Genomic DNA, 27,300 nt, shown 5'->3' with positions numbered 1-27,300 from the left:
TCTTTGTTGTTTTTATAAGTGACCTGAGGCATTATAGGATTTGATGTTTTGTAAGATCCATAAGGATTTAGGGTTTTTGAATTATTAAAATCCTTCCATGTTCATTTTTGAGCTGCCTGTCAACACACAGACACAAATGCATGTGTGTAAGCAAAATCCTAAAGCAGTCTTACCTGTCATTGCTCCTCCTAAAAACAACATGTATGTGTATGCTCCAACACACACAGACACAACATGTTCATCCCATCCTTGTCTGTGTCTGGGAGACTTTTGGTGGCAGCCTGTTGTATTTTTAATGCCTTCTTCTTCTTTCCAAGCTGTGTATAATGAATGTTTGATACAACCTCATATGGCCTTAGGAGAATATGACCAAGCCCGGCCCGCCAGGCCACAAAGGCCCTGAAATATTCACATCCAGGAGCTGCTGAGTGGACCCCTGTTCCTGATAGCCTTTTTTAAAGTCAATAACGCCCCAGCAATGACCCCATCCATGAGACTGCATCACATCAATGAGGGCTTGCCGGAGGGAAATCCTGCTTGACAGTCAGGTTTTTTTTGCTCTTGCAAAGGTTCTGAAGTATGTCTGCTTTCACAGAGGGCAAAGTTTCAGCTGCTAAATTATCCTCACAGGGAAGCTGAGCCTCTTTTATGTTGATATCATAAGATAGAGTGACTTATTATTCACTGCCAACTATATTTAACATCTACACATACTGTAGACACACACACGCTGTTTCCTTTCTTTTAAAATATGACAGACTGGAATGCTGTGATCTCCGTTCTTTTCATTTGCTATTCATTTGTAGTTGTCCGTCATTAACCCCCTTCTGATTTGATATTTCTTTCTTTCACATGAAATCATTTGGTCTTGCTTTTTGTAAGTAGGAAGCTTCCCACAATCAAAAGATTTTTTTAAAATTATTTTTCAAGTGGCTGTCTTGAAATGAAAGTGAACTGAGACATTATACTGTAAGGTATCGACCTGAGGGAGCCCAAAGCTGGAAGCGTGTGCTGTCGCTGTTTCATTCATTTATTCATCAAAGACGGATACTGTGATCAGACATTCATCTACAGCATGTCCGTTTTCTCTATGTTTGTAAGATACTGGTTGAGTTAGAAGCCTAACTCTTTATGCATATGGGGGTAAATGAATGTACAATGCATGAATCCATTTCCTGATATTGTAATATATTAAATGTATGAACATATATTACCTGAAAGAGATGTGATTGTTAATAACAGTGTACAAAGGATTTGCTGTGTCATGTTGGAAGAATCTGTGCATTTCTGACAAGTTGAGCATTTAGGATCCATCTGTCAAAATGTATCTATCAAGCAGTGTTTAAAAGGGGGTGTATCATGCACATATTCATGGTCTATATTTATATTCTGGGGCTGTACTGCAATATCCTTACATGATTCACAGTTCAAAAAACGTATACTGGCCCTTTAAGCAGCCCCTCAGTTCAGCCTCTGTCTGAAACAGGTCATTTTAGCTCCTGTCTCTTTAAGGCTCCCCTCCCACTCTGCTCTGATTGATCAGCTCCGGGAAGCTGTCCCTCAGCAGACTTTGTAAACAAACAACGGTAATAGGATTTCACTTATTTTTGTCCTTCTTTTCTCAAGATGGAAACTTCTCTAATACATCTGTACATGTTCAATCTGAAATATGCCAGTGGACAACATGAACAACCCATAGAATAACCTTCGCAAACAAAGGCAGATGTTTGTGGACATGTGCAAACAATATGATTATCATCATATCAGGAGGAAGTAGAAGTAACATTGCAAACAAGGTGGTCAGAGCAGGCTGAAGCTCTGGCTTTTGACATGCAGGGAGCATTTTTCCATATGTTGTCCTCACGTTTTGGAACTTAAACCATGTTTAACATAAACATCCAACATCATAACAGCATAAAAATGAGAGAAAATCACAAAAAGCATGATATGCCCCCTTAAAGAATAATGTTCAAATATGATGATAAAGAAAAAACTGATTGAATCTGATAAAAAAAATAATTTCAATTGAGGAATAATGAATTTAAATAATCAGGTAGTGGTGATTCTAGCATAACATGTTGTTGAATGAACCTTTAACTCCCTTTCCCATATAAATCTATGTTAACTGTATTAACTACATACCATAATTAGTTTTTATCTGAATTACTCAGACTACTCTTACACTGAATTATTATTAATCTTACATCAAATTAAATGAGACCAAATTAAACTTGTTTACATGGTCATCATGTTTATAATGCACATTTTTAGTGTGTGTGTGTGTGTGTGTGTGTGTGTGTGTGTGTGTGTGTGCTGGAGGCTTCACATTTCCACATCACACTTGTGTGGACCATCATAATGGCACTTTGGACCATGACTGGCTTCCAGACAAACTCCTGCTTGTTGGTGTACACTGTACACTGAGATGTGAATGGAATGAACCTCTGAAGTCATATTTACAAGACTATCACATTCTGGAAAATATGTCCTCAGATGAATGAGTGTGAACACCTGTTAAAACCAATGAAATAGAAAAACAGAACACAAAAATTGAGGTAAAACTCAGTTAAAAGTGTTTTATTCAGAAGACAATATCAGTACAAAACAAGTCACCATTATCTGGTTTTACGTGCAAAATTGTTGCACGTAATGCCTTGTCACTTGGAGAATGTTCATGGCTTCACCACAAGTTTTTTGTTTTAATCTTTGAGATGAAAAAGAGAAAGTCAGAGTACCTGCTGCATTACAGTCCATTACTCCTTCCCTGAATATAGATTACTTCATCACAGACCTCTGAATACCCGAAAAGAATCTTAAAAGCAAGTCATTTTTTTGCAGGGAGTAGTAGAATTATGTCTAATAAGCAGTGGGTCAAAAATAGTTTCTCAGCTGTTGCTGTCTGAGTATAGTGTAGCAAATTATTTGAATATGTACAGCACAAAGCATCAAATCTCAGTGACTTCCGGAGGCGTTTGATTCGTTGCGGATGACATCAGCTGTGGAGTGAGTATGCGAAAAAACCGGGCGCCCTCTCCTCTCCCCGGTTACCGAATATGACACAATGTCTGCTGGTATAAAAAGCTAGGGCCACTCCTATCAAGGCTTCACTTGTATGTCTGGAGACCACTCCGGTGCTCTGACTGCTGCAGCGAATAAAAGGGAGGAGGCTGCTGCTGTTGCTGGGATCCTGCGCGTATACAGGAGACAGAGACAGAGAGAGGATGGCCACCCTGGTAGAATCTGCCGATATGGAGACTTTAGGCGGTCAAAGCAACACCGGGGCATCTCCGACATCCTCTAGCCCCGCACAACACTTCACCGACAGCAAATTCTACCTGCTGGTGGTTATCGGGGAGATCATAACAGAGGATCACCTCAAGTGTGCCATTGCGGACATAGAAAAAGGTAAGATGGAGCTTCGTGAGGTGGGTGTAGGCCACCGGGAGCTGAACTTAACATCTTTATAACTACTTGAACAGATGAAAACACGTATGACTGAAAAGTTCGCCGTATAGCTCGTTTAAGTTATATAGGATGTTTATATAGGATGTTGATGCACCTGTTTGTAACGCCAAACTTTACGCATTACGCTTGAGCGAATTACGCATAGGCTATTAACTAGTTATTAATAACGTCTTAACCTTATTTAATGAGAAACTATAAGTGAGGTTGTTTATAATAGAGCTATTGAACAGCCCCTCCCAGTAATATCACCATGAGCCATCGCCACATCTGGCCTCCAAAACACTTCGCGCATCTTTTAACGCACAGGTCTTCCTCGCCACCCACCCACTGTGTTAATGAGCAGTTTAGTTCAGCATGATTGTTTGTTTTTTTTTCTCTCTCAGTTTGATGAATAATACCAATAGGCCCCGTGTTGTCATCCACACACGTGGGGCCAGGTCTTCTAATAAAGCTGACAGCAATGATTCAGCATTAAATCTGGACTATGCGTCAATAATGCAGCGTATCGCATTTCTCTGGCTCCGGTGCAGCTGTGTTTTTCCTCCTGCGAGGTTTATATTCAGGTGCGTCAGGCTTTTGTTTCAGGAGAGCAGAGGGTCCCACGCATCAATTTACAGCCAGGAGGAGAGGAGAGAGGACGGGGTTTACAGCAGCTTCTCTCTCCTTTTGTGTTGTTGTTGTGAAAGGAGGCCTGTCTGCGCCGAAAAAAAAAGCGAATCAATACCCTCACTGTTCTGAGACTAGAATGGCTGTTTGTCTTTGGTAATGGGATAGTAATATATATTAATTCCCTTTTCTATCCTGTGGGAATATTTCTCCATCATCATCGTCATCATCATCATCCCGCATCCAGCTCTCTCATCCCCACACCGGTTGGTGGGCGTGGCTCGGTCCGCACTGCGGTCCCTACGGAAAGCCACAAGGACCGATTTTCAAATTGAGCAGAGCGATTTAGAAACACTACAGCTGCTGTAGTGGTCTGGCTCCATGGCCTGAGTGTACTGTTTGTGTGAGAGGAGAATGAAGAGCAGATTGTGGCGCAGTAACTGTGTGGATGTAAAATTGAGTGGGTTTTTTTTTTTTTTTTTTTTTTTTTTTTTTTTGGGCAGAAGGAAAACACATCAGGTGGCTGTTGCCAACAAAGTGGCTTTGAAAGAGGAAATGTTGACTTTTTTATTTCTCCTGCAGTTTGCTTCACAGACAAAAACAAGCACAGATTGTGTGTGACACTCTGTTAAGGGCGTAAAAATGCTGCTTTGTATAGAGAAATATAATGTTTACCACCTGATTGGGTTTAACCTGTTGGAGTCAATCACAGTCCAATTCATTCCCCTCTCATTATATTAATTTTCATTCATTGACCTTGAAAACAATCTCACCTCAAGGTCTATTTAGTAGCTACCTGTTCTGGAGATTTTGGTCGTATCACAGAATCTTCCTAAACAGTTTAATTGTTAATTAGATAATTCAAATTTCGGGGAACTTTAAGGTCTACTTTGTCCATGCTGGCGTGATAGATGAGACTGAAGTTTGCTCTTCAAAACCTACTTTATTTTCTTATTTTTCTTATTATTTTCTTATCATTCTTGTTCCTTCAGTAGCTTATTTATGGGACAAAGAATATAATTTTATCTTCATAATTGCCCACGCTAATCTATTAATGATCTCATCTTAGAGCCACACCCTCTATTTAACGTTTAGACCTACTATTTTAATATGCTTTCTCTGATAAGAAACACACTTTTATTTGCAGCTTGGTGTGCAGTTTACCTCAGAGGAAAAACAACCTCCTTTTGTCTCAATTCCCAGTTTATGTCATCCCCTAAATTTGCAGAGGCCTTCATTAGGCCATTACTCTGCGTAATTATGGAGAGAGAGATACTGCATGACTCAGCTCAGTGTGTCTGGCCTGTGGCAAAGCAGTAACAGGGCTATAGATATTTCCTATTATAGATTACTTTTCTCATGCCAAACCAGTAACAAGTCTATCACTCTAAGATTTTCCAGTGAACTGGAGGTTAAAGGATCAGATGAGATAGATGTGTGGGTGAGGGTGAGACTTTGCACATTTGCTAGAGTTTGGACCTGTTGCCAAGTATTGATTCATTTTCAGACAGCAGAGCTAACATGCGTTTTTGTTTCATTCGTTTTTTTGCTGGTATCTTTCCTTCCCCTTACTCTTTTTTTATTTTCTTGTTGATTTGTGTGTGTTTTTGTTTATCTTGCAGGGATCCGATCATGGGACACCAACCTGATTGACTGCAACCTGGACCAGGAACTCAAGCTGTTTGTCTCCAGACACTCAGCTCGTTTCTCTGCAGATGTCAAAGGTAAACTGGGAATAAAAGCAACAAGTCCTCAAAATTAAACGACCATATACGTTAACCATGCACTCCAGAATGAGATAATTATGTTTTATGATGTGACAACGCTATAATATGTTCCCAACAGCTTCCATTGCATCCTAAACAGAATCTGCGACACACTTATCAGCAGCAGCGTCACAGCATCACAGTCAGCTATAACTTCCCTGCAGTATACTGTACTAAGCGCACGGCTTTCATTACCGATTCCTGGATACGCCCTATCAGCATTTTGTTGCATGGTGCCTTTATTGCTGTATCAGTTGCAAGATGAAGAAGCGGCTTTATAAAGATGGAACTGATCCAGAGTGGCAGGACATGTGGTCTGCCAGTGGGCAGTATGGCCTTGACGGTCAGCAGCAGTTAAAGCCTCTGCTTGGATCTGCTCCATATTGGATATAACCGGCAGGGCTTCTACTTGGTTAGATTCACAATAGATTGATCCAGGCAACAAAAGCTGCTGCAGATTAAATCAAGTAGTTTTATTTTAATGCCTCATTATTCCTATGTATAATCTTAGAATTGCAGGAGGTAAAACACAGTGAATTATCAGTAGTAGCATTCAAAGAGACTCCAAATCCCTACTCCCTTTCATCCTTTCTTGTTTTGGCTTTCCTCCCATCCTCCATTGTTCTCTCCCTTTCTACCTCCTGTGTGCTGTTGCCTTGCAACCCAGTAGTAGATGCACAGTTGATTTGGGAGTAATTAGCAGTGTAGAATCCCCAATGGCAAGTGTCTGTTCATGAAAGTAAAGAAGGGAGGGGAACAGAGAGGACTCAGGGAACAGAGAGGGTGAGGAGGGAATCGCTGGAAACAGAGGGAGGATGAGAGAAAGGCAAACAAGGGGAGCAAGGGAGGAGGGGACGAGCCAGGAAAGAGCAAAGCATAGGTTGGGTGAAAAGAATAGGGTGAGGATAGATGTGAGTGGGGAATAAACTGCGACACTGAAACAGAAATGCAGTTCTGATAAGGGAATTATTGAAGCCAAGACTTTGAGAGTCGATGCTGCATACACAGTAAAAGTGGAATAATGCTGTTCTCTTATATTCAATGCCTCAGGCTTTTTGCCAAGTGTCTTTCTCAAGGGGAGCATTTTCATTGTGTTTTGAACTTTAAATACATGAACTGCCTAATGAAGGGTTTCCTAGAGAACTACATTTGCTTCGACATTGACTTTTGGTTTTGTGTTCTTTAAAGGATGGGTTCACAATTTTTCAAATCTGTCTTAAAACAATAGTCAGGTGCCCAAATGAACATTTACACACGTTTTTCTTGCCGTAATCATTCCTCCTGTTCATACTGGCTGTTAGAAGATCCCTTCATAATGCACTTTCAATGTAATTGATGGGGGACAAAATCCACAGCCCTGCATCTGTGCAAAATGTATTTAAAGTCCATCTACACTCGTCAAATCCAGTCAACATCTTTCAAAGTTACAGTGTTTTTAGTGCCAAATTCCATCTTTTTGTCATGATCTTTCCACTGCAGCTGAACAGGAAAACACTGTCCGTCGAGACACAAAGAGGGAATTTTTTACCAAAAAGACTGTAACTGCGGATGATTTATTTGACTAACTCAGACAAGTGAAGTCTCATATTATCTTCAGACAGACTTTTAAATACATTTTTTTCTCAAGCACAAGGACTGGATTTAGTCCTCCATCACTTACTTTGTAAATGCATTTGGAAGGGATCTTTTAATGGGCAGGATGAACAGGAGGAAAGAATACAGAAAAAAAAAAAAGTTTCAGTGTTCATTTGGGCTCCTGACTGTTGCTTTAAGACCGACAAAAAAAAAATCATGAATCTGTACTTTAAAGTTTACAGTTACCCCGCATAAAGTTATGACTATTTTCCCTTCTTAGAAGTGTAAATCTATAAATATAAAATTGATAATTATCACTGTATAAAATTTTGGGATTCTTCACTTTCTTCTCCGGGAATTAGATGAGAAGATTGATACCACTTTCCTGTTCACACACTAAATATGAAGCTACAGCATGCAACCAGTTAGCTTAGCTTAGCATAGCATAAAAAGAAACAGCTAGCCTGGCTCTATATGAAGGTAAAGAAATCCACTGACATTGTAACTTCTTTAAGTCTTCTGAACTCTCTTTTAGGCTAAATTAACACGTTATATCTCTTCTCTTTAATCCAAGAAGAGATGATACAAAACCAAAAAGTGTAAGAACCATTTGTTGTGGTTTTATGGGAGGTTATGTGCAGGACTGTTTCTTACTGAAGTCTTGTTATTTCTCCTAGTGGGTACGTAGGTAGATTTTCCTACGTTCAGACAAAGCCAGGTTAGCTGTTTCCCCCTGTTTCCAGTCTTCATAAGCTAACCAGCTGCTAGCTGTAGCCTTATGTTTAATGGATAGATATAAGAGTGGGAAAGCAAATACGGGTATTTCCCAAAATATCAAACTATTCCATTAAGTATGTGAATTTGCTCAAAACATCAATCAAACAATAACTGGATTTTTCCAGGATAAAGATGGTTGATTAGGGAGCTGAGCTGCTGGCTTTATATACAATACAGTGAATTTCAACATCAGCACGTAGTAAAGACCAATAAAATCAATAAAATATCAGAGCATGCCACATAACTGCAACGTCCCCAGTTTGATTCTGCCAGGGCACCCTTGTTGCATCATACCCCTCTCTCTCCCCCTTGTTTCCTGTCAGTTTCTTCACTATCAGCTACTGATTAAAGGCAAAAATGCCCCAAAACATATCTCTAATAAAATCTTTATATGCTGAGGTTTTTATTTTTACCTTTAGCCGGCGGTGCAGTCATTGGTTAGGGCTGAGTGCTCACAGGAAAACACTAACCAGCAGGTGGTATTGGGCGGAGAAAGACAAATGCAATTATCTGTCTGCTTGATAGACGACATGCCATCCATCATACTGCATTAGTGCACTTCCACACAAACAGGAAGCCTGGACCCCACAGTGAGGAGGAATAAAGAAGGAAAAAGGGTCAAGACAGGAGACCCCCGATGTCTCTCTGATGGATATATGATACTTCTGGTTACATATAGATTTCCCAGAACTCTGCCTTCAATGCAGACAGCACTGAAGCCTAAAAAGCAACTGGAGAGTTAAAAGGCCGTCTCTAAACCCACAAATCCCTTGTTGAAGACAATATTGCAGTTTGTGATCAATAGTAATTAAGACCTGTGTTGACTAAGATAAAGATCCTCCTGATAATCTCAACATTTTTCACAAATACGATCTTGTTTTCAATTGACATCTACAAAACGGTCTAACCTGCTACATTCTATAGCTGTGAATCAGCCGATTAATTGATCAGTCATGCATTATTCAAGCTGCATTACCCCTCATGTTCATAGCTGGAAGACATGCGCTCAAAGAGATTGGATGGCTTTAGAAATAGTTAAATTCTGCTTCCATTCTATTTCAAGTGTTATTAATTAGCCTTAATAATATAGTATATACAAAAAAGTATCTTTTCTGTATGTTTTTATTTATATTTTACTCTGCCTACTACACACTGCTAACCTGATGCGCCAGATGGTTTGTTACCCAGAACCATCTGAGAGGCCATTCTTGGCAGCTGAAAAGGGCAGGCACTTTCAAAAAATACTCTGCAGGTGATTAGATGAACCATCTGTCTATCACTGTCCATCACCGTCTGACCTTGCGAGACAGCTGGATTGACAAGATCATGCAAGAATCCTCATGGAACGCTGATAACTTGAAGCCTGACCTGATGGATTCTCACGTAATCTCGTGATGTCGCAAATCTAGCTGCCTCGCAAGGTAAACACACTGCCACCCCTCGCTGTTTAGGCTTACTTGGTTCCTTCCAGCTAGAAAACACCACATATTAGCAGTGAAGCTAGTAGACCAGTGAAGCTAATACAAGGCTTCGGCCATCCAAATTAGTAAAATCAAGTCAATATCTGTCAAAGTTACAGTCTTTTCAGTCCTAAATTCCCTCTTTTTGTTACAATCCTTTCACTGCAGCTGAACAGGAAAACACTGTCCGTGAAGACACAAAGAAGGATTTTTTTACTAAAAAGACTAATTGTGGAAGATATCCACTTTATTTAGCTAACTCCGATGTCTGACGCCTCATATTATCTTCAGATAAATACATTTTCGCTCAAAACGAGGACTGTGGATTTTGTCCCCCATCACTTACACTGAAAGCACATTAGGAAGGGATCTTTTAATGGCCAGGATGAACAGGAGGAATGATTACAGCTAGCAAAACCTGTTTCAATGTTAATTTGGGTACCTGACTATAGTTTTAAGACAGACTTGAAAAATTGTGAACCTATCCTTTAATAAGTGTCATTCAGTAGTTTTAGGTAGTCACCAATAGTCTTATCAGAAACATAAAAGCCAAAGCAGATAATTACTGGTAACTACTGGGTGTGGTGTGAATATTATCATATGCCCCTGGTTATAATCTAGTCATTAGTGTCTTTCTCCTGCCAGGCTGTCATTCGGTTTGAGAGGCTAATTCCTAAAGATAATGATTGTAAAGGAGTTTAAAGCCAGATGTTACTGAAAGGCATTAATACTACGACACCAGTGATTGACTTTTCTGGTGAGTCAACCGGCTTAACAGCGATGGCAGTGCCATTAGCTCCATATGTACGCTAGTTCCCCTTTTAGGCCAGTTGTATGGGGACACGGGAACAAGTGACATTGAAAATTGTGCTCAGGGGCCCCCATCTATGCCACTGAAAGTCACCGGGGTCAATTATTCTGCAATGGTGGAAAGGGAATTGACAGTGAAGAGGAGGACATAGTGCTGACACATGCAGGGGATCCACCTGAGGAGCTAAAATTATCATCCTTACGTGCAAGGTCTTTTTTGATGCAAAAGGAAGGAGGCACTGAATGTAGTTGTTCCACTGATCTATTCTTGGTACAGCGCCATCCACATTGATGTTCCCGTGTCTGGTTCAGCCTGTGACAGGCAGGCTATACCAGTCTTGCACTTTCTATTCAGCCAGAAGGAGAATGCTCAATGATGCATGTCACATTACTTCACCTCCTGCGGAGAGAGAGACACACCAGGCGTTAAGGATTTTTATATTGATCAAGGTAATTGTCAGGGTCAAGCAAGCTCCAGTGACCAATCTGTCATTTTTTGACGAGCTAGCGTAGATACATGGTGGTGCTAATGGTGGTTGCCCTGTGTTTCATGTAGGAACTGCTAAATTTTCCATTTCATCAGATAGGTAGAATAGACCAGTAAGCAGGGTGTAACCCACACAGAGAGACAAAGGGAAACAAGATGCTTTTCTATTACATTAGCAATTGCAGATATGGCTTGTTTACAGTCGCACAGGCAGGATGAGCAATAGACTTGCATGATTGATTATTCTCTCATTGCACAGACCACTGAGTACTGTTTCCTCAGAGGAGCTCTGGTCATCAGTTTAAGACTGCTGCCTCTTCAGAACAAAGCTCAGTAAAGCTGGTTTCTCCCAACTGGGATTTTGATGATCTTGGTATGATGCTGACACAAATATCTACTTCAAACTGCTGATAAAATGCACATGCATAGGGAGTAGGCTTACATGAGGAGCTGAGACTTGTTAAATACGATGCCATATGGGGAACAAAAGGTGCAACACACTCTCAAGGGCAATGAAAATAAAGGCATGAGTTTTTGGTCTTAAACCTTCATCCTTTATCAGGTAAAACAGCACACACTCTGAACAGATGTACAAAAGAACACCAGTGTCACATCTGGTATAAAACTAATACAATCATAGCCTCCGCCACTGTAAAAAAAAATGTTCGCCTAGTTACACCGTACAGTAGTTTTATCTCTGTAAAGGACGATGCAAGAATATCACAAAATGGTCACTTGAATATAGAAAAAAATCATGGAAACGTGAAAATATACTCTCATGACCATCATTTAACTTTAATTTAATAGGAAAACAAGTGGACTCACAGGCTGAATTGCTTTTAAAATAAATATTTCAGCTTTATTTTATGTTTGAGGCAATATTTTTTGCTTGTCCATATAATCTAATATAATTTATCAACACTTTAATCTCAAGTGTCTTCTAACCTGTGGTACCTTCATTTTTTAGTTTTGCTTAAAATTTAAAACTTGAAATTAAAGTCATACTGAAAATATTTTTCCCTTCAGACAACTAACTCCATAAAACAAATGGAGTGCAATATTGGAAGTGCTTCTGTCTGCAGGGATGCCACTGCGCTCTGATCACATGGTCCATTATCCTAGATGCATATAACTATTCTGTGAAAAGAGGATCACACACAGAAATATATCATTCACTTGATTTAATCATTCATCTGTCATCTGATGAACAATTAAATCAAGTGAATGATATATTTCTGAGTGTGACCCTCTTTTCACAAAATGGTTAACTGCTAAAGGGTTGACACGTGCCTGGAAACTAATGACACCAAGTGTCATTATTTCTACCTTCACTGAACTCCCCAGAATATTAAATGCTAATAGTCATACTGTGTGCAAGCCGCATCACTGTTAAAAGCAGTGAATGAAAGAGTTTTTCCATATGGAGTGACAGCCCTCTGGGAGTGGGAAGTGGCAGGGTTAATGGCTATGTGCTCCATGATGAGAATCTGCTATATGAAATATGTATGGAGGAATTGGCCCAGCAGCCAGATAGCTGCTGCAGTATCACGTCTCTAGAGACGAGGCAAGCTCTATCTTCGAATATTGTGCTTCTGAATTTAAAACTGATATCCAAGCAACACCTTATTGCCCTCTGAATCTCACAAGGAACATATTCTTGTTTTTCTTGTCCTATGAATTCTGGTGGCAGGATTTCCTTTGTTTCACCAGCGGAAATTGATCTAAATGAACAAAATAAAACCTGTGTCCTCTCAGTTACCTCTAGGGGAATTAATTGATTTAAAAAAAGAAATTAGATAACAAGAAGAAGAAACAAAGACAGATTGAGTTTGATGTGTAGGTGATTGATAATGCTGGAGATACCCTGTCAGTGTCGCATCAGCTGTACCAACAGAATACCCCCTAATACACACAGAGACACAAACACAGAGACACAGTGGGATCAAAGTCGTTATCATAATCATTCATCTAAAACCTAGTACGATTGATTATGAGCCTGTCACACCCCACTGCTCATGTTGCGTGTGGTAGACCAAACCATTCCCCATTATAGAGAGAGGCCAAACAATTATTGGGTCTACCAGTGGGGCAAATAATCATTGTTTCTCATTTGTATTGTTCCTCATCTCAGAGGCATTCAGTCCAACTAGAGAAGTCAAGGTTTATTTGTTTTTATTTCTTTCATTTCTGACATGTTATAATGATTTCTAATCAAGCTTTTAGTATCATTGCTTTAAAGCTGCACTAATCAATATGTTTATGTTAAAGGGGACATATCATGCACATTTCCAGGTCTAAATTTTTATTCTGGGGCTCTACTGGAGCTCCTTATTTATTTTATACTGGCCCTTTATGCAGTACCTCAGTTCAGCCTCTGTCTGAAACAGGCCATTTTAGCTGCCATCTCTTTAAGGCCCCGTTCCCACTGAGCCCACTCTGATTGGCCAGTTTTCAGAAGCTGCATCACAACTGACTTCCGGCAGTTCCTACATAAACAAACAATAGTTATCAGATTTCACTTCTTTTTTTGTTCTTTACTCAAAATGCAAACTTCTCAAATACATCCGTACATGTTTGAGCCCAAATCCCATCCAAAATATGTGAGTGGACAACGTGAACAACCTAGGCAACAAACGCTACGTTTGTGGTTATGCGCAAACAATCCGACATCATCATGGGTTTTCAGCAACACGCAGCTGTGTTCAGAACCAAACATCAGGCAGACAAAGTTAGCAATGAGTGTTTAGCAGCTAATGGGTCAAATATTTCCCTCAAGAGTGGATAGAGACACAAACAAAGATAAAAGTGGATTTACGTTTGTTTGGTAGCCAAAAACATAACTCCACATAAATTCTGATGTTTTGCTATAGGTATTTGCAAGATTTGTAAAGAAACCACTCATTGCTAACATGTTCACCATATCAGCTTTACAAGGTGATAATGTCATTGTTTACAGCATTTTGTATTGCCCCCAAGAGTCCAAAGATTAAATCATAGCAGGTTTAGGTTATATTGATTAACCCCAGATAGATATTTTCCATTTCAATAAATTAATACATAATTAATTAATAGAGGAAACATATTATATCACATTATTTAATTAAGCTACAAAAAATCTTACTGTACTTTCAAAACAACAGCCATATGGAGTTTGGTTAGAAGATGTCTTATAACAAAGGATGATGGAGGAGGAATTTAATCTTGAAAAAGGTTTTAATGCCAAGGTTTGGGATTCAGGGTATAGGAAGGTTGTTATACTTTCATCTCTAGAGATTTCATATCCATCTTAGCGATAAAGAGCTCTACTCTGCAGAGACCATTAACATTTACACAGCCATATTGGAACTGCCAGATTGTCTGTGTTTGATGATTTAGTTGATGAGCCCTGCCCCTTACAGGAACCAGAGGAGCTGAGAATCATTATGACTTTGTAATCAGAGTCATAATGAGGGATAATTTTAACCAGATAAAGATTAAATTCATATCTTGTTTCAGAGACAATGTACAAAGAACATTAACCTTCAAACAACAAGAGATATAATGTACCAGGTTTTAGCAAATTGCTATTTTCTGCCCGTATCCCTGGGCAGATAAGTAAAATAATAAAATAATAAGAAAATTACACATTAAAAGAGTACAAAATACTATGGTAGTCAATAGGATTATACAAACACAAATGTGAATGCTTCAAAAAAAAAGTGAATATTGTATGTTCTTTTGTCTTTATCTTTTGTGCGTGTGGTTTTGTGTTACAATAATTAGTATATTGTGAGGTTTACTTTGGTCAAAGTCATACTAGAAAGGACAGAGGTAATATACGAGAATTTTTGATATTCTTTGGTCTACTGGTGGTTGGAAAAAATAAAGAACGGCATGTCCAGACTGACCAGAAATTACTCAAAATAAATGCAGTAGTAGTCCTTCTATTCGACTGTGCAATGCATCATGTTTCCAGAGAGGGATTAGTTGTGTCTTTATGTTTTCAAGCACATTTCGAATAATTTTCTTTAGTTAATATGCACATTTAATTTATTGTGATACATCAGAAGAAAATTAGTAGTGTTTGCCGGCACCATATCGACAATATAATTTACAGGCATGACATTTATAACAATCCTAATTCTTGGTATAATGAAATTATGTGCCTATTAAGTTTTTTTTTTTTCTTTCTTTCCTTTTGCAGGGCAGAGAATTCTTCACCACAAAAGTAATGTCCTGGAGACGGTGGTACTTATCAACCCTTCAGATGAAGCAGTCAGTATTGAGGTAAAATGAACTATAATGATCAGTTATACTATTATAAGCTCTGTTTTACTGAAACGTTTATCTAATATTCTCCTATTAGAGAGGGATGATTCATAAATCCATTGAATACACATTTACAAAGATATTACAACTTAAAAAGGATTATTATTCAGCCTTGATTGTCCACCATGTTTGGCCAATTATCCATCCTTGTAATATGAACTGCTGTTTGTTGTTGTTGATTGGAATAATTAGAATCCCAGGGGACCAGACTAATGCTTCATATACTGCTAGAATAACAAGTGCAGCCTTTTACCCTTTTATTATTGCAGCAAAGCTTTTGCTGCATTTTGATATGAGATACAAGCAAAGATGACACAATATTTTCTCTTGTGTAACTGCTTCTTCTCAGCATTGCCTCCACCCGCTAGCCATGTCTGCAGTCAAACTGTGCATTAATATCTCACAGCACAGCAGGATCGATCCGGTCAGCTGCCCAGAACAGCTGATGTTGCTGAAGTTGAAAAAAAAAAAAGACCAACAGAAAGTGGTGGGGGAGGCCTAGAGATAGAGGGACAAAAGGCAACTTAGCAGAGTGGACAGCAAGAGTACAAGTCAATTAATTAGCTAATGGATTTGAGTGATTGTGAAACTGGTGATATTTCAAATACACTAAATCATTAAGCTGATTGCTGCGGCAGCAAGGCGTTGTATTCCCTGTCTCCACAGCCAGTAATATTATTATTGTATAGTAGTTGCAATAAATAAATTGTTACTTTTCTTCCAAGTTTCTTTGATTTACAGTTTATCTACTTTCAGCCTCTCGGGCATACAAAATAACATCATTTTCTTCTTTTCATTTTTAGGCTCGTTTGATGATCTCAGACTCTGCAAGACACAAACTTCTGGTCCTCTCAGGCCAATGCTCTGAAAACACTGGGGAGCTGATTCTTCAGTCTGGATCTTTCTCTTTCTCCAACTTCATAGACATATTTGCTGACCAAGAGGTGAGGCAACATAAGGATTGTTTTTGCAAGCACACAAAATCTTCCATTACCTATGATATACCTATGATTATACTTTCCACATGTTGCTGCCATGAAAAAAACAAAAACAATTTTGTTTTTTTATGTTAATGGAGGCTTCCATGGTCCTCTGATTGGATGAGGATTTTTTTCTAAACCATTTCATGGCATGTTGGATAAATTAAAAATGTATAGTCGTTGCACTCCCAAAAAGCTACCATTCTAGCATTTCCTAATAGACTTAAGAATTACTGACACATACAGATAGCACATACACTATGTACCTACACACATATTGAACGATTGCATTGTATCATTCATTCCACTAGTGACTCCAGTATATTAAAAAATCACTTAATTTTTCTCATGCCCAGATTGGTGAATTGCTCAGCACCATTCACCCAGCAAACAAAGCCAACCTTACACTCTCCTGCCCTGAACAAGGTGACTGGAAGAATACCAACTTGGACAAACACAACCTGCAGGACTTCATTAACATGAAATTGAACTCCCCTTCCATACTCCCTGAAATGGAGGGCCTCTCAGAGTTCACAGAGTACTTATCTGAATCAGTAGAGATCCCATCTCCTTTTGACATGTTAGAACCACCAACCTCTGGTGGATTCCTCAAACTCTCCAAACCATGCTGTTACATTTTCCCTGGTGGTCGCGGCGACTCCGCTCTCTTTGCTGTCAATGGCTTCAACATGCTCATTAATGGTGGCTCAGACAGGAAGTCATGCTTCTGGAAGCTGGTGAGACATCTGGACCGGGTAGACTCCATCCTCCTGACCCACATTGGCGATGACAACCTACCAGGCATCAATAGCATGCTGCAAAGGAAGATTGCAGAACTTGAGGAGGAACAGTCACAAGGTTCAACAGCTAACAGTGATTGGGTGAAGAACATGATTTCACCAGATATTGGTGTTGTGTTTGTGAATCTTCCTGAAAACCTGGATAACTCTGAACCCAATTACAGAGTGCGGAGGAATGCTGAGGAGGCAGCATTCACTCAACAATTCCTCACCAAGCTAAATTTGAGGATAGAGCCTTTGCAAAGGCCTGTTGGAAACGCTATAGAACCCATCATACTTTTCCAGAAAATGGGCGTGGGGAAGCTTGAGATGTATGTGCTTAATCCATCAAAGAACAGCAAGGAGATGCAACACTTTATGAAGCAGTGGACAGGTAGTGAAAAAGACACCGCTTCTATTCTGCTGCCAAATGGAAAAGAGTCTGAATTCCCCGTCTCTTACTTGACCTCTATCTCTTCACTCATTGTGTGGCACCCTGCAAATCCCTCAGATAAGGTTGTTCGTGTTCTCTTTCCTGGAAATGCCACCCAGCATCACATCTTTGAAGGTTTAGAAAAGCTAAAGCACTTGGACTTCTTGAAGCAGGCAGTTGTCACTCAAAAAGCATTGTCCTCTAATGTGCCATCAACACCAACTCTAAAGCAAGCTAAGATGAAACATAGAACAGACAGCAAAGAGAGCCTAAAGTCCACCCCAAAGCCATCACCAAGCAAAAGTATAAGGAAGGATTTAAAGGAGGAAGCACCAGAAAAGGCAAAAACAGATGCAGAATCATCTCATGAAAAAACACAAAAGACAGAGAAAAAGGAAAAGACCCCACTGAAAAAGGAAAAAGCAAAGGCACCTGAGAAAGAATCAAAAGCAAAGGCAGAGCAAACAGCCCAACATGAAACTCCAGAAAAAAAGAAGTCTGAACTAAAATCCAAACCTGAAAAGATTACAAAGAGGGAGACCAAAGTATCTGTGGAAAAGAAAAAGGAGGTTAAAAAAGAAGTAGCAAAGAAAGATATTACACCCAAACATGAAATTTTGAAGAAAGAGGAGGCAAAGAAAGTTATTAAAAGGGATGTCAAAAAAGATTCCCCTATGAAGGAAAAGAAGGAAGAAAAGAAAGAGCAAAAGAAAGATGTCAAAAGGCCGTCTAAAGACATAAAAAAGACCACCGTGAGTGAGGAAAAAAGTCCAAAACCAAAGCCCCTGAAGAAAGATGATGCCTCAAAGAAGGAAGCAGGAATCCCATCAAAGTTAAAAGAGAAAGGAAAGTCAAAGGTGATAAAGAAGGAGACAAAGGTGGACAGTGCTAAACTTGCAGCTACTGCAGCTGCTGTTGTTGATGCAGAAGTGGAGAGATCTCTGATGTCCTCACCAGAGGACCTCACTAAGGACTTTGAGGAGCTCAAAGCAGAAGAGTTGGTGGAGGATGATGCGACTGTACAACATACTAAGGAAGAAGAGGCTGTGACGATCCAACATGAAGAAATTATACAAACTAAAGAGTCACCTGAGGCATTAGAGTCTGTGGATGAGGGTATAACCACAACAGAGGCTGAAGGAGACAGTGGAGAGACTCCAGATGAACAGGTTCCTAAGGGAAAACTCAATGGCAGTGTAAGTGAGAAGTTTGAAGATGAGGGCACTGTAATGGAGGAGACATCCGAAGGAGGGGATTATGAAGAGAAGGGAGAAACAGAAGAAGTTTACGAACCACAGAGAGTGGTATCAGATAAAGAAAAGCTTACTCCCATTGAAGATAAACACACTGATGAAGTCAAACCAGCAGATAGCGCTCAGGATAATGATGTGACTAAAACAATTCTAGAAGATCAGCATATAAGTGATAAAGAAACTGAGAAACTGAATATCTTTGTATCAGCCTCACCCAAAGTGTCCTCACCTGTTTCCCCGGCTGCATCTATCCATGATGAAATGATTCCAGTTGGCTTTGGGAGTTCAACAGCCTCAGATGAAGAGAACAGAGATGAACTCCATGAGGATTACACCATCACCTCTGCCCACACTCAGTCCACCATTGAGATCTCCAGTGTGCCTACTCCTATGGATGAAATGTTAACTCCAAGGGACATTATGAGCGACGAAACCATGAACGATGAGACTGAATCTCCTCCACAAGATGTCAGCAGGTTTGGCACCCCACTACTTGGAGAGTTTGATAGGAAGAAGCCCTCTCCACTTCAGGATTTGTCGGGATCAGATCACTCTCAAAGTGATGCCACAGAAGGCCATGACTACGACCACTCTGCTTCCACAATATCTCCCCCTTCATCACTGGAAGAGGATAAATTCTGCAAGGTTTTTCCCTCTGAAGAGAAAGTTGAAGGGTTTGCCAAAGCTCAAGAAACGATTGAGAAGTATGATGCAGACTCAGCTAAACTCAGTTCAACTTCCACAACATCACCTCTTGTACGTTCTCCCTCAGTGGACTACAAGGACAAGTTTGATTCTTCATCAGTGTTTGCTGCTCCAATAGAACTATCTACCACTCTGGCAGGGTGTCCCAAAGCAATAGCTGAGTCCTCCATCAGCCCAGATGACAAGACATGGGAAGGAGCACACTCTCCTCAGTCGTCTGGTCATACACCTTACTATCAGTCTCCAGTAGATGAAAAAGCAGGAGCTCTTCCAACTGTGTCAGAAGACAAGGCACAGGGTCCAATAATTGTTGAGGTCACAAGTGATAAAGAGGACTCCTCCAACAGGGTTACCCCAGAGCCTGGTGAGCCAGAACCAGAGAGATCCTCCCCTGTAGAGAGAGTAATGTCCTCTCCAAAAAGTCCCACTCCAACTGAGCCTGAATCCCCCATGAAAGAGGAAAAATTATCCTTTGATATAGATCACAAGAAAACTGAGGAAATCAGCCATTCAGTCTTTTCCTCAACACTAATGTCCAAACAGGAGTCAGACACCAGTCCTTTCACAGCATTCAAAGAAGAGAGTAAAATGTCCATTTCAGAGGGTACCACATCAGACAAGTCAGGTACACCTCTGGAGGAAGTGGTAGCAGAGGACACATTTTCACATTTAGCTTCAGCGTCCACCGCCTCCCTGGCCACTAGCTCCTTGCCAGAGCCCACCACTGATTCTCCTTCCCTTCATGCTGAGGTAGGCTCTCCTCACTCAACAGAGGTAGATGACTCTCTGTCTGTGTCTGTGGTTCAGACCCCAACCACCTTTCACGAGGCTGAGGGATCTCCATCCAAGGAAGATAGCCCCAGGCCCATGTCCATCTCCCCAGACATCTCACCAAAGACAAAGAGTAGAGCACAGATGCAGGACACAAAATCCCCAGAGCACTCTACCATGTCAATAGAGTTTGGCCAAGAGTCCCCTGACCACTCCTTAGCCCTTGACTTTAGTAGGCAATCTCCAGAGCACCCATCTGTTGGAGGCAGTTCACGTGCTACAGAGAATGGCCCAACTGAGGTTGACTACAGTCCCTCAGATGGAACTGATGGAAAACCATCTGGAGTGAAAAGTTCTACAGTGGAGAAACCTTTGCTTTTTGAAGACAGCGATTCTGCCCGTGCCACTTCTGCAACGCCATCAGATGCATCTCAGTCCACTCCCTCTGTTACAACCCCATGCCAAATGACAGAAATGCCACCTGGTGTGGTTGAGCAGACAGAAAGGTCTCCAGTCACCCCAAAAGCAGCCTCTCTCACCCACTCTCCCCATTCCAGTGAGCCATCCCCAGTGCTGGGAGGTCCCCCGGATAAAGACAGCACCAGCCCAATTTCACCATCCATGGAGAGCATTGCTGATAAATCTGATAAATCTGATAAATCTGACAAATTCGATAAATCTGATAAATCTGATAAATCTGATAAATCTGATAAATCTGATAAATTTGATAAATCTGATAAATCTGATAAATTTGATAAATCTGATAAATCTGACACACAGCAGAAATATGACAAGTCACCCTCACCTCCTCAAGCTACTTCCCCATCACCCCCCTTTTCATTGTCAAAAGAAGGGACAGTTTCCCCGGCAAAGGAGACTAATCCCTTTAAATGTGAGGATTTTACACTTGAAGCAAAATCCCCTGTGAGCCCCAAAGTTCCTTCCCCGTCATATTTACCTCTCTCCTCTGATCTGAGTAAGTACAGTTCTGCCTGTGGCTCCATGGATCCGGACTCCACAAAGAAGAGCCCCTCTGCTCCATCTAAGACAGATGTCGACCTCTGTCTAGTCACTTCATGTGAGTACCGTCACCCCAAGACAGAACTCTCCCCATCTTTCATCAATCCTAACCCTCTTGAATATTTCATCAATGAAGGTAAAATCTTGGAGGAGAAGCCTCTAGCCAAGTCAGGAGGAGGGCCCCCACCCCCAGGGGGCAAGCTTCCCACTAAGCAATGTGAGGAGACCCCACCCACATCCATCAGTGAGTCTGCCCCCTCCCAGACTGATTCAGATGTTCCACCAGGGACAGAAGAGTGCCCCTCCATTACAGCAGATGCTAACATTGATTCTGAGGATGACTCTGAGACTCTGCCTACTGACAGAACCCTGACCTACAGGCATGCTGATCCTCCTCCAGTGGCACTCAGGGACTCTGCTCCATCTTCAGGCCAGCACGATGTCTGCATGGTAGACCCGGAGGCCCTTAAGGCTGAAGAAAACCTTCACAATGCTAATACAGATGGAGGAGAAAAGACCAAGAAGAAAAAGCTCTTGAAAAAGTCCTCCTCACCAGCCAGGAAGACTGGTCTATCAAAAGTAAAGGACTCAAAGACTGCCTCTCCTAAGAAGAGTGTCGGAGAAGGAAAAGATGCCAAAAATGCAACCAATACCTCTGCATCCAGAGGTGTGAAAAGTGCCACATCAGGTGAGTACTATTTACTCATTGCCTCATTTATATTGCTTCTTTCCTGCATATAATTTACCCATATTTTTGCCTTTTTCAGGTACTGGCAGTGGAAAGGTATCAGGCGGGGCAGCTCTGCCCAACTGTCCTCCCATGTACATGGATTTGGTTTACATCCCCAATCACTGCAGTGCCAAGAATGTGGATGCTGAGTTCTTTAAGCGTGTGCGGTCTTCTTACTATGTGGTCAGTGGCAATGACCAGACAGCTCAGGAGCCCAGTAGGGCTGTCCTTGATGCTCTGCTGGAAGGAAAGGCCCAGTGGGGAAACAATATGCAGGTAAATTTCAAGATTTAACATGATAATTATATGTAATAATATGATACTGTTATACAGAGCTCCATATGCATTTGGTATAAATTGCTCTGTGGTCATAAATATTATTTGTTTTGTTTTATTTGACAGGAAGACAGATAGGTTACACTTTTGACCTTCAATTCGAGGCTTTTTCAAGTCTTAGTGTCAAATAGGTTTGGATGTATAGAGATTTTGTTCAATAGATTAATTAATTATGAACTGATTCTGCAATGATTTATAATTGAACTTTGGTCGCCTCTGTGGTCCCTTTTTCAAAATTCTGGTCTCCCTACATTATTCCCAGGTAGATTTGAGTATATAGCAGAGTTCAATTAAATCAAAGAAAACCAGAATAAACCAGCCTCAAATCATGGCCCTGCCACTGATCTAACAGACTGATATAAACAACTTTTATTTCCATTTCTCCATGGATCCATGAAGTAATATTGAATTGTTGCTGCATCTACTTTATAGTGCCATTTCAGTCAAATTGTGTTTATTTTTTATATTCAAGAAGCCAAAGCCATAAAGTTATGAGATGTAATATTATGTGATGTAATGTGATTATGATGCATGATCAGCATTTAAGACAGCTGGAGGGAAGGAGGGGTGTAGGAAGAAGAGGAAGAAACACAAAGATAATTTTGGTTGAAAGAATGATTTTCCTGAATGCTTGAGCCTATAAACCTCTTTCTCTCTGGCGTCAGGTCACCCTTATCCCAACCCATGACACTGATGTGATGAGAGAGTGGTACCAGCAGACCCACGACAAGCAGCAGGAGCTGAACATCATGGTCCTGGCCAGCAGCAGCACTGTTGTCATGCAGGATGAGTCTTTCCCAGCTTGTAAGATAGAGATGTAGGCCTATTCGGCAAGAGATTGTGGATCAGGAGGCCTAGTGACTAATTATGTGAGGGATCATTATTTGAGGAATAAAACAAAACAATGTAGCATAAAACCTAAGCAGACACTTAAACACTTATATGCTAAAATGATACTTGTGTACTAAACCCCAAAAGATAAATATCTGCAATGAGGACTAACACTATTACAAATTAGCTTTGAGGAGCTCCATGCACGGGACAATGTTTTTTAGAGTAGCCACTGAATGAAATATATAAAGTAACACATCCTCAACATCCTCAAAGTGTTATCCAATTTTTAAGTATAAATGGATTGTACTAGAACAAAAATTAGAGACCAAAAAAATTAGCCTAGCCATGATTGTTCAATTATGCTAACTCTAGAACAGCTCAAGTAATGATGTTGATGTATTGAGGTTTTTTTGTGTCCCCACATCAAACTATAAGAGAGCTTTTAACCAATTTAAGTACTTTCAGGAACAAAAACATCCCCTCATGTGGTATATTCTTACATAATGGCTGTTACGGTATCCACACCAAAGGATAAAACAACACAATTTCTGTTCTTGCCTTATAGGGATGTCAAAATGAATGTATAAGAACTGATGCAACTAGCAGGCAGGTAAATCAACCCCAAAAGGACTGTTAAATGGTTACATAGCTGAATGATGGTAAATATAAATTAACTTTAAGGGATACTCATCATTGATTAGCATTAATATGATGTCTTCATATTCATCCTGGGCAAAATAGAGTGCCCCTACCATTGTAAAACTGTTCCTTATGGCTGGGTTTTATTTGATTTAAAATGTTTTTTTTCCATTTGGCCTGGTTTACGTTACTGCTGATGTATGAATATTTATTTATTATGTTAACTTATTGTGCTTTTTGTGTGCGGATAGCCTTTTACACTGTGCAAAAAGACGTTTTTTGTTTTTTCGAATGCCCTCCCTTGCCTGTGTCTCATCTGTAAAATCGTATCATTTTCCACAATGTAAGCTTCTTTTTCTTTTGTTTGACAGTTGAGTTTAACTTCAAATTGCGTGTTTTATTTACAGATTCTAAGTTATTTCAAAAAGAGACAATGAAATCTTATTTCTTATACCTCTTTTTATGTAATCATTGAGCTATGGGGGAGCTAGCCTTTTCCCATTGTAAAGCTGGTGAAGCAGGATATTTTCATAAAACTTAAAATGTCTTGTTTTTCTAAAGCATTGTACTATAATTATAAATAGCTTTGTGGCCAATGGAGTGGTTGGAAGACATGTGCATGAGTTATGACACATTAGGATTTTCTTTTTTTTTATTGGGGATTTTGCTCAGACTTACTTTAAGAACAACAGGGCTATATAGGCTAAGTAAATAAATGTAAGGAGCATTTTATTATTTTTGCAAGTTGTGCCATGACATTGTATACTACACTAACTCCAGCGGTGCCCATGCACTGTATCGATATGAAACTTGATTTTGGGTGCAGTGCAGTGCAGATTTTCAGGTTGATGTGAGCATTTAAGGGAGGCTGAAATTTTCTTGTGACATGAGAGTTTTTGCTCTTTAGTCAGGATGAAAAGGAAACAGCTTCCGGTAGAGGCGTAGTATTAAGAGGGGCAGCACACAAAGGTGAGAGTGAGTGACTTGTGTGTTTTAGATGAAAGTATGTAAAACAAAAACTAGACACTTTAAACAAAAAAAATGACACATACCAAACAGTACAGAGGCCACAGACCAACTTTGACAGGCCAACTTCTGGAGGAACATTTAACAAATCACAACTCTATGATTACAGACTTTGGTAATTTAGGTTATTCAATCGACTCACCAAACTCACCAGACATGTCTTAAATGACGTAAGGTGTTCATGATACCGCTATAGACCAGTTTTCCAGCAGGGGAACCTTAAAACAACACCATGACCATACTGTCAATCAACACCAAACCTACAAACTCTGAACTGACATCTCTCTTGAAGTGACATCTCTCTTTTTTCTGTCTTCTTTCTCTACCTTCCCTTTCTCTCTTTCTTGTCTACTTATCTCTGCCTTTTTCTCCTCATCTTTCTCTCGGGAGATCTTTAATAACGTTTGTCTGCAGCTGTATGGTATATTTGTCTTGTGATCTTGCATCCTTTCTGCCCTTTCCCCAAACTCATATGTAACCTATAGCAATTAGTTTCAAGTGAAAGTATTCCTTAGTGCTTTCTGATGTTTGTGTGCAATATTTCCTCTACCCATATGGAGAATCTGATGTAAGAGGAACCACTACTAAAGAACAAACATTCAAAAAACGACCACAATAAAATCTGTTGTGAAAAACAAGGATTTGTGTCTTTGTCTTCTTATCTACTTATAGAACCAAGTTATGATTTCATATATTATAAAGCCAGTGTGTTATTTCTTTATAATGTTATGGTGATATTGAAAAAAACTGAAACATCAAATATACAACCCATGCATAAAAATGCAAGAGGAGTGTAGCACACACATATTCATCAGCAATTTGCGAGAGACAAACATTTGTGAAACGGAGCACTGGCATTATTTGCAATCTGCGTGTAAGCGGAGCTTGAAAATCGCTTTTGTGAAATGGGAATAAAAGTCACAGGACCACCAAAATCATTAGGCTCCATCCTTTGGAAAGCAGGAATGTCTGCACAAAAAATTACATGATAATCCATACAATAGTTGTTTTTATATTTCAGTCTGGACCAAAGCAGTTAACCGACCATCGTTGACAACCGTGCAGTCACACTGTCGGCACCACTAAAATGTTTTAACAGACTCAAATTTGGACGGTGATCACAGTGCTTTTAACAGAAATCCAACTGTAACAGTAACAGTATTTGTCCTTATGTAAATGTTTATTGGTCACTGAATCAACTGCAGTACTTTTGTTGTATTCTCAGTTAAACTTAGCTCCATATATTATTATGAACTATGGAATACAGTAAACATCAGTATTTGGCATATAACTGTTAATCACAAGTAGACATCCTTGGCTGCCCAGATATAAACTCCCCTGTTATAATGATAGAGAACAGAATAGTGGCTGCCAAGTTAATGTCATGTGCACACGGATGATTGGCTATAAGCGATAACGTTGCCCAGGGGGGAAGTCATTTCTTTTGGCCTCCTTGGTGACAAGTGTCCCTAAGAGCCAGACAGGACAGACGGGGGATTTATGTTCCTACAGAGAGATACGATGAGGACAAAGACTGGAGGCTCTGTTTTCCTGGTTTAGTCCGAGTGATGTAAGTGTGTGTAAAACAAAGACGTTGCCTGCTTTTCAAATATAATTTCTCTTTGGAGAAGCAGAGAGAAGAAATGAGGAAGGGATATTACTTTGTGTTTTGTACAGTGACAAAATAATTTATGAGAATCATAAACTTCATAAAAACCTCATAAACTTTGAAACTTCACAAAAATGTATGATAGAAAAACAGAGGGGAAAACTATCTTGTGTGCATAATAAGAGCAGCGGAACTAAGTTTCTTTATTAACCTCTGGGTTTTAATATCTCTTCTGCATTTCATCCTGCCAATCCAGCCAAAATACAGCACCTTGGGAGCACCTCAGTAGTAGGAATGTTACCATAATTAATACTACGAAGCATATCCTCTATTGTGGGTACCAGGAGGAAACACCTGCAAACTACTGCTACTAATGCAAAGGAAAAGTAACGCCAAAAAACATACCAAATAAATAAAACATATGCAGTTTATGAGATATTAACTGATCTAAAAAATATATAAGGATATCCAGAACATGAAACTTGTCAGGGGGAAATGAGAACATGAGAAAAGTAAATTTGACATGAATATGCAAAAATGCTAATGTCTAATTTAAGGCCAAACTTTCTAGATATAAGCATGCTTCCACTTAAAACGAAGCAAATTTGGCATTGCAGTCAGTGAATTTTACTTGATAAGATGTCTTAAAATTAGTCAGGCTGTCCCACTGTCATTATAGCACATACAATCTTATAGATAAGATCTTAAAATAAGACACTAATTTAAAGCAATCTAATTAAGCCTAGTTAATGCAAAAGAAGCCTATTATCACTCAGGGGATAAGGAGTAGCGTACTTTTTTTTAGCATCAAATTACTTAAAATGAGATTTATAAAATTCTTGTTTTTATGGAGCTAAATTAGACCACATGCTCTTAAAATAGGGAAACATGACAATTCTCTCAGAAAAAAACATGTTTTTATTAACAAGGA

The 27,300-nt window shown here is 39.8% G+C and overlaps 1 protein-coding gene across 1 annotated transcript; it reads left to right on the top strand.

Annotated features, from left to right (window-relative positions):
- Positions 1-2,659: 2,659 nt before the first annotated feature.
- Positions 2,660-25,050, top strand: map1b (microtubule-associated protein 1B). Its single transcript, XM_042394351.1, has 8 exons — positions 2,660-3,405; positions 5,694-5,795; positions 15,130-15,212; positions 16,058-16,198; positions 16,591-20,810; positions 20,940-21,883; positions 21,963-22,201; positions 22,927-25,050. Exons 1-8 carry the CDS (start codon positions 3,222-3,224, stop codon positions 23,080-23,082), a joined length of 6,069 nt encoding a protein of 2,022 aa, XP_042250285.1. The 5' UTR covers positions 2,660-3,221; the 3' UTR covers positions 23,083-25,050.
- Positions 25,051-27,300: the final 2,250 nt, after the last annotated feature.

This window comes from Thunnus maccoyii, chromosome 19, assembly GCF_910596095.1.
Source record: "Thunnus maccoyii chromosome 19, fThuMac1.1, whole genome shotgun sequence".
Taxonomy (NCBI): domain Eukaryota; kingdom Metazoa; phylum Chordata; class Actinopteri; order Scombriformes; family Scombridae; genus Thunnus; species Thunnus maccoyii.
The sequence above is the reverse complement of the archived record's forward strand: the minus strand, read 5'-3'. Positions and strand labels throughout refer to the sequence as shown.

Bases quoted from the DNA above. Each gene is read 5' to 3' on its own strand.
- map1b (XM_042394351.1), top strand. From the start codon at position 3,222: ATGGCCACCCTGGTAGAATCTGCCGATATGGAGACTTTAGGCGGTCAA. The intron at 5,796-15,129 runs GTAAACTGGGAA...TTCCTTTTGCAG, and splicing joins TTTCTCTGCAGATGTCAAAG to GGCAGAGAATTCTTCACCAC. The intron at 20,811-20,939 runs TGATAAATCTGA...TGATAAATCTGA, and splicing joins CCATCCATGGAGAGCATTGC to TAAATCTGACACACAGCAGA.